General features: G+C 39.8%; 1 protein-coding gene across 3 annotated transcripts in view; it reads left to right on the top strand.

Annotated features, from left to right (window-relative positions):
• The window catches only part of LOC115373873 (protein MTSS 1-like), a 73,716-nt gene that overhangs the window by 41,291 nt on the left and 20,251 nt on the right, over window positions 1-12,174 (top strand). For all 3 annotated transcript variants that reach the window (XM_030072488.1, XM_030072487.1, XM_030072486.1), the window contains exons 4-6: window positions 4,097-4,181; window positions 5,912-6,003; window positions 6,734-6,808. In XM_030072488.1, coding sequence (XP_029928348.1) covers window positions 4,097-4,181; window positions 5,912-6,003; window positions 6,734-6,808 — 252 coding nt within the window. The remainder of the gene's footprint in view (window positions 1-4,096; window positions 4,182-5,911; window positions 6,004-6,733; window positions 6,809-12,174) is intronic.

The following is a 12,174-nucleotide window of genomic DNA, read 5'->3' as shown; positions in this document are numbered from 1 at the left end:
GGGTATAGTAACACTTTTGATGAAGCTAGAAGGGTATGTGAGAGGAAGAAAGAGAGATACACAAAATGACAAAGACAAACCGACATGCAAATAAGCAAAAGAAGAGGAGATAGGCTATAGAGTGAAATCTAACACACCCATAGTGTTGAGACCCAACCACATGGCCAAGAGCAGATTTTGGATATTGCTCTTTCACGCCTCATATCTAATCCAGAAATTTGGGTGGGGCACTGAACTTTTAAAACTATACTCTACTAACTTTTAAAGCTATAATATACTAACTATTCTCTTTCTCTTGCTTTCTGTCTCTTTCCTAATTACTCCATGTCACACACACCCTTCTCACTTTCTACTGTGTTACTATGCCTCAGTGTGACTGATTTGTCATCCCAGCATTACCTCCCTCTCCACAAACATGGTAGGTTCCCCTATACATTCCCCACAGAATGGGATGGACTATCTCATGAAGAGGAGAGGGGTGGAAACTGTTTCAATTTTTTATTTTTTCTGTGGTGTGTAAAAACGAGAGAGAGAAAGAGGGAGGCCTCCTCTGGGTTCTGCCAACCACACCTTCTGCAATAACAAGTAGCCATGGCAAGGGCTACTTGGGTGAATGGATGGATAAAACAAATAAGTGAAAGAATGAATCAGCTTTATGTGGTGTATTATGACAGACAGACCTCGTATGGCATGAACCAGCCACACCCTCTGCAATAACAAGTGCTCACTGTAAAAGGATGAATGGGTGGATAGAGAACTGAAATCATGAATAGGCCTCAGTGGGACTGGAATTAAATCATGAGTAAGTGAAGGTGAAGGGAAAATTTTAATTTGTCTATTGGAATAACCTTATTCACTGTTACTGTCACTGTCTCTACGTGCCTACATTTTGTTACATGCTGTACGCTAAATCCGTTAATGCACCAGGACAGTGAGCCAAAGCTCATCTATTTGTAGTGATGGCCTATAACCGTAAGCTGACAGATCCATTGGTTCATACTCATCTTTTGATATTGAATCCAGTACACTGTTGGCATTTTGTCACTCGTTCATTCTCTCCTTTATACCTTTACCCTCTCTTCCCCCTTCATCTCTTTCTCTCTATCTTTCAACTACTGTTAGGTTAGGAGAGACATATGATAAGGGAGATGGGGAGGGTCAGATGCAGATTTTCTGAAAACCAGTTCTTATACACACTGCATATACAATACAAGATACAGTGCATGCTCATAAGAACTAAGGCAACAGTTACAGATCCTATTCAACTAGTTTAGCTTATGGGATAAAGACAAAGGAGATCTTTAGTCCCACTGACTGTACATTGCCTATATTGGATCAGACAGGCAAGCATTCACAGTTCAGGAAAAGACTGAGAGACATTGAGTGAACATAAGACCTCTTACATGGTGCTGTTTTCCACGATTTACAACTCTGACAGCAGAAACTATGCATCCATTAAACTTGTTCTAAATCAAGGCTGCAGACAACAGAGCCATTTATTCCCATTACCTCTTACATTTCCTCACATGTTATCCTGGGGAATTTTCAGTCATAATGCTACAGCGCTGTCCAGCAGGAACTTTGGATCCAGCTTCCAGTGCAGCCAAAACAAACTGTTTCATTTAGAGACAGAGTCACTCCAAACAAATCCCAAAAATGTCTCATCTCAGATTACGATGTTAAAAAGTCTGAAATACAGTTTCCAGAGGTCCTATGAATGTCACGCTATATGATTATTTGGACAATGTATGTTGTTTTTAGTTTGTTTTGACTGTCATGGTAGTACTATTTTCTTTGGAGCCATTCACTGGTAGTGAAGGGAGATGATTTGGCAGTATATTTATAGAGTTTCATTTACCCTGAATACACGAGTATTCAATATTTATAGTCATAATCATTTCCACTCTGTATTTCTTCTCATACGGTATTTCTATTCTGTTCTTTATTACCACAATGACCCAATTTCTGCTTGAGGACCAGCAAAGTTCTTTCCTTAGTATTTCCTGCTTTTCTTGTTGATTTGATAACACACGTGATAATGGTAAAGGGTGATGTTTGGCAAATCGGGTTTCAAGTTTTGGAGGTTTTGTTTTTTCCCAGATCAGACTTCTTTTCTTTATTTCTGTCCAGTCTCTGTCAGTCAACCTTTGAGAGAGGGGGAGGGAGAGGGAGAGAGAGGGAGAGAGAGAGAGGGAGAGAGAGAGAGAGAGAGAGAGAGAGAGAGAGAGAGAGAGAGAGAGAGAGAGAGAGATTCGTTGTGATGATTTGATGTGAAGTGTGAATACCCTCCAACCGAGCAATCCATTCTGCTGTCAGCACAGTCCTTGCTGCATGCAGAGACACATACACAGAGCTGTCACTCACACACTCACATGTACACACTTAAACATACACACACAGCTGACACACACACACTCAGACATACTGAGAGAGTGTCATCTCTGTCTCAAACACACATTGAACAGAATGTCACAGAAACTCCTCATACTCACATAGGATCTGTCGTTGCCCCTGCTGGCTCACTCTCATATGCACACACACACACACACACACACACACACACCCACACACGCACACACACACACACACACACAGTAGTGTGTCATTCCCACAGAGAAACAGTCCAGTCATACTGAGCAGCCAGACAATAGCTCTGTCAATCAGTGTCAGGTCTCTGTACTTAGCTGTGCTGTAGCCAGAGGCCTGTTAGTTTATGTGGAGGGAACATCGGCCTCCAGCACATTTTCTAGGCTCTGGCTCCAACTTCTTGCCACTTTTTTCACTCTCAAATATAAGGACAAATGGCAATGCAGTGTTTCCCACAGACTGTCAGGTTACTTCGCCATGAGGGGCTCACTGATGACTTGTTATTGACATTTCATTTAGTCAGCAAAGGGACTCCATACTTGAGACTCTAACCGTAATAGTTCAGAAATTGTCAATGCAACAATAGGCTGTACAGACAGGTGCAGTACAGTAAAGGCGCAATGAATTATGGTCATTGTAGTTCACTTCCACACTTTCAGCGCGTCACAGCACTACATTCTGGTTATTTGAAAACTACATTGGTGAGAATTGGCATGAACTCTCTTTTCAATGTCATATTATTATTATGGTGTCATAAATGGTCACATTTGGAGCATTTTTCTCTGGAAATCAAAATGCAAAATTTGCTCTAAACATATGGGTACAAGCTGTACCCATAAGCAATAGCTGAACTTTCTCACCACATCCACTCTCACCAGCAACTAACAGGAACAAAATTTACTTTAGTTTTCTGTCTTTATGTTACATTTCTGAGTATTATAATTATATTATAATCCTCATAATTTGAATAATTACTGTACTTCTTACTACTAAAAGGGGACAACATGTTATGAAATTGCCAATTGTAACTGTATTAGACATTAACTTCAAAGCTCTGTCCCAGGGATTTTCTGCAGCTATTCTCTGAAAGTTTCTTGTGATAGTCCCATAACAGCAGTAATTTATAAGATTTCCGATTATGTATTCAAGACAAAAAGAGCTACATCAGCTAAAGCAAGGTTGTGTAATAAGGTATCTTGGTCTATTTCTGTTTGCCGTGACCTCAGTGTTACCTGACACAAAGCTGAGACATGTTTGCTAAAATCTAAATCAGTGTGTGAAATGTCACATGTGACATCCAGTGTTCCCTTCTTTCCTTCGGTGTCTCAAACCTTCCTTTATGTCACGGCTCATCTGAGGAAAATTCTCATGTGGATGCTTTGACCTCCACCAAGGTTTTTGACTTGTCGTCTGCAGCTATCGCCTCTAGTCACTAAGTTGTAGTATCTTTCCTTGCTCTCTAAACTACACTGTATTATGTGAATGGTCGGCTCACAAAGCAGCTCATTGTGTCATTTGGAACATAATACTGATTTATATCTGAGGGATGGATGCATGGATGGCTGTCTGGATGGTTGAACTGATTATTTTAATGGCTCATGTATTATGGGCCTGTGTTGTTAATTGTTTGTCAGTAGTTTACGCTCCTTATTTTTTTCTATTAACATGTTTGGACTTTTTGTGTCTTTCAGCTCTTTATTAATAAGTTGTGCTTTTTTATATGTTTCAGGAGGGACCAGAGACATTGGTTCAGCGTTGACCAGGATGTGTATGAGACATCGCAGCATAGAGGCCAAACTCAAACAGTTCTCCATGTAAGGAGCAGTACTTTAAATCTGTTTTCTTGTGTCCCGCACTGTTGTTTTGTCTTCTTGTGTGTTTCCTCCTCTCCTCTGATGTACTGTAAGATCTGATGTACTATAACCTATAGATTGCAGGTAAGAGGTAGTGGTTGAGAGCAGGTACAACATTAGTACAACATTAACACAATTGCAGGCTTGCACCCACCCAATACTCTCTACCTCACTGTTGGTCTCAGTAACAACAGGCTAAAGGAATTATGGCTAACCCTGTCAGCTTGAAATGACTTGGTCCAGCAGTCATTGATATGAATGGAAAGTTATCCTTGTTATTACAGGATATTTTTTGCGTTCTATCAAAAAGGTCAGAGCTATATTTACATTTTCCCACAGCCTGTCCCAAGCCCGAAGAGACCTGATTCCTGTTTGATGATTCGGGTCAGGTTTGGCATCAGCCTTGTGTTCAGCTCAGTGCATTTTGACGAATTAAATTTGGGGTTTCAGTTGTGTATTTTATTTTTGACATTATGTATGTGCACATATACATTGGAAACTGTAGACTTTTCTTATCTAAGATTCTTTTCCTTGTTTGCGTGTGTGTGTGTGTGTGTGTGTGTGTGTGTGTGTGTGTGTGTGTGTGTTGCGTTCAAGTCAGGTTCAGACAAAAAGTGACCAGCAGCTGTTGGGTTAAGCTCAGGCTCAGTTAGGAATTTAATGACACGGGCTGGGTTTGGGCATATATTTCAGGCTTGTAGAGGGCTCTAATCCCATCCCATCTTTTTACTTGGCTCATATGCTTAATGTGATTGACCTCTATTTAGACAAGCTCAGAACTCAGTCACAACCTAACCCCAACCACTATTGATTTTAAGATTGTAAAGAAACATGAACAAATTCAAAGTTTTTGTGCCCAAATCTGTTCCTTAATGGATGTGTGTGTGTGTGTGTGTGTGTGGGTGGGTGGGTGTGGGGGGGTGTGGGGGGGTGGGGAGTCTGTGTGTGGGTGTGTGTATATGTGGAATGCCCCCTTATAGTGGAATGCCGGGAAAGAGACGATTTGTCTGGCTAGCTGACATTCTACACAAGCATCTATTATATTTCACTGAAAACACACTCTCTCACACACACATGCACGCAGACGTACACACCACACAGACAGGGGGCTCTCTAACTTTGGGTGGCATTTTAGTAGAGATTCCTGTTGGCTCTCCATAGCAGAGGTAGCACGGGGGGGGGGGGGTTGTGGTCTCTCTCTCTCTCTCTCTCTCTCTCTCTCCTTGGAGAAATGTCTGCAGGAGGGACAAGGCTAATTTTAGTTTTCTTCCCTAAGCCTGCAGCTGCCCAGCTCTCACACTTTCAACCCCTTAGATGCACACACACACACGTGCTAATGGACACAGTTGGGTAATGATTGACAGACATGACTGTGCGAGCCTCTTGCTTATTAGTCCAAGACACAAACTCACACTTCTCTCTCTCTCCCTCTCTCTCTCTTGCTGTCAATGATTGACAACAACAAACAAATAAAGGGATAAACCCCTCAGAATGACCTTTTATGACATGAATAAATGGCAAAAAGAGTTGGTTGTTTTGTTTTATTTTACACTATTTACTCCTATTCCCATGATTCCATGTGTAATGAGGTGTTTTTTTTCCATAAAATGATCAGCAAACAGCTAGGAACCATGTCAGAGACAGCATGTAACATCCCAAACCAAATCCATATGTTGGTGCTGTGTTTGCAGGGCCTTCCTGGATTGTCTGATAAATCCTCTGCAGGAACAGATGGAGGAGTGGAAGAGAGGAGTCAACACTTTGGACAAGGACCACGCTAAAGGTTGGGCATGCACATACACAAATACACATGCACACACACACATACACATACATACTCTGAGCCAAAACAGATGGATGTCAGGATACACATTTAACATTTTGAAGCAGTGCAGTTTGACACTGCTGGGCAACACATCTAGCCCACTATACTATCCACATTTTATCATACAGGGTGTCCACAAAATCTATTACAAAAGCAATTGATGATATGTTAATCAGATTTGTTCTATGTACTCAGTGGTTATCAAAGTTTTTAATCACATTGGACATCAACGACCTGAAGCAAAAGATCACTGATGCCATTGCCACCATTGATGAGGCTATGCTACAGCGAACATGGCAAGAAATCGAGTACCGTCTTGATGTGCTTCGTGCAACTAATGGTGCCCATATAGAGGTGTATTAAATGAGGCAAAAACTTCAATATCTACTCCTCATTTTGTAATAATTTCCACAGATTTGTCTATTCATTTGCTTTTGTAATAAATTTGTTAAATTGTAAAGAGAGTACATGGACACCCTGTATTTGACAAGTCAAAAAATTATGATTTGAAAAGTAAGGTGACACTCATAGGTTCTCAATCCCTTCTTTCAAAAATTTCTGTCTTTGCTCTCTTTGTATTTTCCCTTCTTTTTTATCTCTCTTTCTCACTGCACACGTGTCACTCTCTGTCTTAACACTGGGCTTTCCCACAGTTAGTTGACCTTTTCATCATGTCTGTCTGATCCAGAGTACAAGAGAGCACGGCAGGAGATTAAGAAGAAGTCCTCAGACACTCTGAAACTTCAGAAGAAAGCAAAGAAAGGTATTCTAATTCATCTTTTAACTTGGGTACAAACCCAAGGCTTGGGTGAATTTGCACACACATTCAGTGAACCTGGAAACTGCAGTTAATTTACTAATGAAAGATTCATTCATTGTCAATGATTTATTCAAACACTGTATATGACAACTTTCTCTTGCCACAGATTTGTCTTTATTGGAATTCACTTTTTAAATTGATGTGGAGGTTGATCAAATCCAAATCTGCACTTGGCTTTTGCATGGATCTCTCTCTCTAAATTATTATTTGCTTGTGTTGCACAAGAGTGCTCGCATCTGGTGTTGCTAAGCTGCAAGATTGATGTTCTTATAAGAATATGACATCACAAGGTTAGACAATTGTTAAAGATCAGATCTCATACATCTTAGATCTCACAGGGAGGAAGATGACAAGTTGTGTCAAATGTGTTTGAGATGAGCCGGTACTCTCCTATTCTACTACAACTCTTCTTGTGGATTTTACAGTTTTGTACTGACCACAGACTTTAAGTCTTTTAACAGAATGTGAAAACAGAGAGCATTTCAAAATACGCAACATGCTGAAGCATATTTCTGATATCCCTGTTGTATAGACACAAAAACTGGAAGGCTAGTTAGGGACAGAGATCGCACATTTGGCGGCTGCAGACCAGTTTTCTAGTTGTCTAGTGACAGAGTTAAGTGACCAGCCCAGTTGCCAGGAAAAAATATTGGCATTGGCAAGGACATGCTGAAATGTCATATTTTTTAAGTTTTCCTGATATAGTATAAATCAAGTGGAAAACACTGGGTTAGCAGGAAGGTTACATGACAGATGGCACAATCAGCAGGACTTTGCTTCAGCAGACCGTGGTTTGAGTCCTGTGTCAAGCGAGAGCCATATTTGTTTTTAGGGTTTGCCGGCTAATATTAGGGAATGTTAGCTAACTTTTTGTAATCTTAACCATTACTTTTTCCTAACCATAACAAAGTAGTTTTGTAGGCTAACTAAGCAAATGAAAGAGGCTAAAGTATCTTAAAGTAAATGTCAATGTGACATTGACAAAAGCTCCACGACATTGAAGTGTAAATGTTGACGAGCAATGTTCAGAAATGTTGACATTTCAACGTATTTAGTGATTTGTAGAAACATAAAATGGAAACATTTTACTCTGGTGAGTTGGTTAGACGGATCTCCATCTCAAGCTCAACCCTTATTGGTTGAGGAGTAGTTCATTTAGATTTGGAATCAAACAAGCATGTTTGAAATACTTTTGGCGGCCCCAACTGGTGTGCAACTTGATCTGGAGGCACAACTCTGACTCCTTAGTCCCTCAGACAACAAGGGGCTTAGCTATGCTAAAGTAAGCAAAACTCAGTCTTGTCTAAAATCCAGTCAGGCAAAGTCAGCCCCTAGACCCAGCCACAATCTTGCAGTACGTACTGAAGGCGTCCCCCAGGCTGCCTGATTTTCTGTCATCCTCAGTCTAAAATAAAAAATGAGTTAGCCACTGCAGGCCAGATGTTGACAGAAACCAGTTTGCATTGAACTCATTGAGATTTTTGTATTAACTGAATTCTTGGACCTCAGCTACATTGAGCTGAACTGTCTTTGGTTTGAGCCACTGAATGTGACAACTAGTGTACATCAGGAAAACAAATTGATTGCAGGCAAGTTTTGTTCAGTGTCATTGTCTCTTATGTAACATGCTGAATCAGGGTCTTCTGCCTGTCATGTGTTTTCTAAACAAGCTATGGAAGAATATAGGGAAAGGAGAAACCTTTCATTCTGAGTGATCTGTGTTGGGAGGACTGGAGAACTTAAAAACATTTAATTTCTTCTTTTTAACTGATCATCATGACAGTAAGACAAGACTTTTTAAATGGTTTAGTGTTGAGATTTTTCTAGAATAACCTTTATTTCCATTTTATTCTTTTAATGCTGAAATCATGAACATGTGACCCCTCTTGGTCCACAACAGCAGTAGGCAGTAGGAGTAGGCAGTGTATGGTAACTGAGCATTGACTTATTTAGGACAGTGTTATATACATATGGCTGATTTGAGGAAAAGCTCTGACTGTCTGCCTTAAAGACTGGAGAAGATGAGGTCCAAGGTATGACAGTATTGTCATAATGAGGAACCAAAGAGGTTATATACCCAGAGAATATTTAATCACACACAGGACTTGTTCCCAGGTTTACAGTAACTGTGGAGAATCACTATATATGACACAAAGCATTTTTATAAGTTTTACTGTATCTTACTTACCTCCAACTGATTATTGTGCCATTAGACTGGGAAGTCCCTAGTTATATTTTATATAGTTAGTTATATAACTGTGTGTGGTTCTGTCATTTCATAGCTTTGGAAGGCTTAGGGAAGAGAAAAAAAAAACAATTTTGTACCATTATTATCATGCAGCCGTATTGCTGACAGATGGGAGAGACTCTTTTTTTTTGGATGGCTTATGTCAGAATTTCTTTAATTGAAATGTCAATATGACAACATCGGATAAACAAGCTGTTTGAGGAGACAGAAATCAGTGAAGCTACTAAAGAGACAGGAAATAATGCTGTTCTTTGAGAAGAGACTTTGTTTTGTTTTGTTTTGAGGAGGTCTGATGCATGATCTTTTTTCAGGCCTCATGAAAAGCCATGTTGAGGAAAAAACAAGTGCACTGTTAGAGCCAGTCAGGCTATATAATGAAAATATGTTCTCATCTTTACTATTTTGCAAATCCAGCCTTTCTAATCTTCAGGAAAGTACTTTTCATTTTCATTGGAAGCATATAAATAAGGGTCTGCTCAAAGCTATCTTGTTAATCCATTATGTTTTGGTGATTTTCATGTTTTTAGATTAATCGGAGGGCTGCAAACCTGCTGGATAGGTCCAGCAACTATGAACCAAGGGACCATGAAAACCATTCATAGCATACTTTATGATTTAAAATATCAGCCATCATTTCAAACATGGTTAGATCTGACAGCATATTTAATATGTTGAAAAATAACATGTCTCTTGTACTGTTCTAAGTTGAAAATTATAAAAGGGTGGACTTAGTTTTAAATCCTTCAGTATGTTTTAACTGGAGTGTTCACTCAGGGTTTTGATCCTCAGAGTTATGCAGAGTGATGTTAAGATTCTCATCCAAATAATTAGACAGCTGTTTTCAGCTGGATTACCCCAGTATGCACCTGGGCTTTGCTAGTACTTAGTTTACTTAGTGCTGTATTGGATATTGTTGATGTTAGATGAAAATGTAATAAGCTTCAGCTTTCAGAAATAAGAACCATTTTTCCCCCACATTTTAATTGCAGAATGTGTCCCCAAAGTGTTTGATCTCTGTCCTAGAAACAACACATGGAGAAAAATGTTAACTCCTAGTTCAAGTAAGGAAAATGGAAAAAGAAGCATTAAAGTTGGATATATGAGGTTTTCCTCCAACAGCAGTGGTATCCTCAGAAGTGTGTCCAGACTGATTAGCCATGTGCAGGTCTAGTAAGGCTAAACATTACCTTACTTGGTAAACACTTACTTGGAAGGCTGAGGCTTTTTCCTTTGCATTTCTCTTGGCTCAGCTTCTACATGTGTGCTCACCTATCTCAAGAAAAAATACCTTGCACAGAAAAGGAGTGAGTTGAATATACTGCCAGTATGTTTTACATAGGATGTAGTGAGTTTCAGATTTTAATCATTTCATATCTCACATTCCTAAAGTCAAGACTTCAGAGGAGGTAAAGGAGAAAATTTTTAAGCCGAGGTTTCTTCTAATCCCTATCATACCATGAATTTGTCGACAAAGGCATATTTTACAAATTGTAGGTTTGAATACTGTCTGTTGTCAACAAAGTATTAGTCAAGACATAGTTGTTGTAGAAACAGGTTTTTCTGCTCTGAACATGGAGGATAGTTATGTCTGACTGTTGATGAACTCTCTAGTGCACAATAATTCTTTATTTCTGCCTTAGAATTGTTGGTCAACCTTTTCCATGCTGCGAGACACAAAGTAATGCTGATTTTGTTTGAAATTGATTGTCTTTAGTCAAATCTCAAGGACTCTGTGCTCACTTCATGTTACACCAATGTACCTCAGTGCACTGCAGGAGAACCACTGGGTTGATTAATGCCATTTTTCATACATTTCATCAGCTGAATTGTTGGGGCTATATGTTTTGTTTTGTTTTGTTTTGTTTTTTAGAAAATAAAATGCTGGCAAAACATGCATGCAAATACACAAGGCTGCACCTGTAGGTCATAGCTTAGTGCTTAGTGCTGGCAGTCTTTCAATTGACTTGGATCTTTCTCCTCTCCCTGCCCCCATGTGGTTTTAATTCCACCCCTCTCCTTATGCTGCACTGCAGCTGACACTGTGGGTAAGTTTGTATGTGGGGTACACTGTCTGTCCAGGTCATCACTTACACTGTAACACATAACCAAGCACTTTGATTACATTGTGAAGAAGCCACCATAGATCAAAAGTAGATAAAAGCAGAGTAATGCTCAAGTAGGCTAATGCTTAAATACTGTCTGTGGTTGCTAAAACATTTAATCAAAGTCTGCACATCCAAATTCATAGTCTGCTGTTCATAAATCTGTTGTTCCCCATAGATTTTATCTATGGGTAACAGAAACCCAGGGTTCATCTTCTTTACTGTTGCTTCCTTCCTCCTCTCTGTCCTAGTTTTTCAAGTCTACTCTCATTCATTGTCTGTAGTTAAGCAGCAGGATGTGACAAACTGTCCTTCATCCAGAGGATCTGGGTTCAAGACCCCATGTTGGCAAGCATCCGCCCTGCTGAAGAGTCCTTGAAAAAGACACTGAGTCAGTACCAAGTCAAGGGTGCCTCTCTGTAAATAATGCTACACTATGATCTTTGTAGTGGGGGACGAGAGAAAAGATCAATACCACATCACATTAATAGAATTAGTATTAACATGCTGTGGTCTGATGAAAGAAGAGAGGGTAAATGGTGAAAGGAAAGGAAAGATATGAGAGGGGGGAAAGGAGTTAAAGCAGAGGTCTTAGTAGACCTGAGATACACACAGGTCCTGACCGGTCAGTGCTTGTGCTTCACTGGTTCTGTTTCTTTCAAAAGTTGTCTATTATTCTTTAATTTGGCTCTGTTGTGTCTGCCTTCTGTGTGGTCTAAGCTGGCAGCTCTCTCTCTTCCACTACTCCCAGTGCTTGGTTTTCAAAATTTTCTTTAAAAGACACACACACACACACACACACACACACACACACAGTAAACTGGCCATTGGGGAAGCCCAAAGTGCTGATTTGACACTCCCATGCCTGGCTCACCTCATATATTTGTAAACTTGTTGACCTCTACAGTATATCATAAACATATACACACTCACTTACACAATACATACATTCATATATA

This window comes from Myripristis murdjan, chromosome 16, assembly GCF_902150065.1.
Source record: "Myripristis murdjan chromosome 16, fMyrMur1.1, whole genome shotgun sequence".
Classification (NCBI taxonomy): Eukaryota; Metazoa; Chordata; class Actinopteri; order Holocentriformes; family Holocentridae; genus Myripristis; species Myripristis murdjan.
This window is presented reverse-complemented; position numbering and strand designations above follow the sequence as displayed.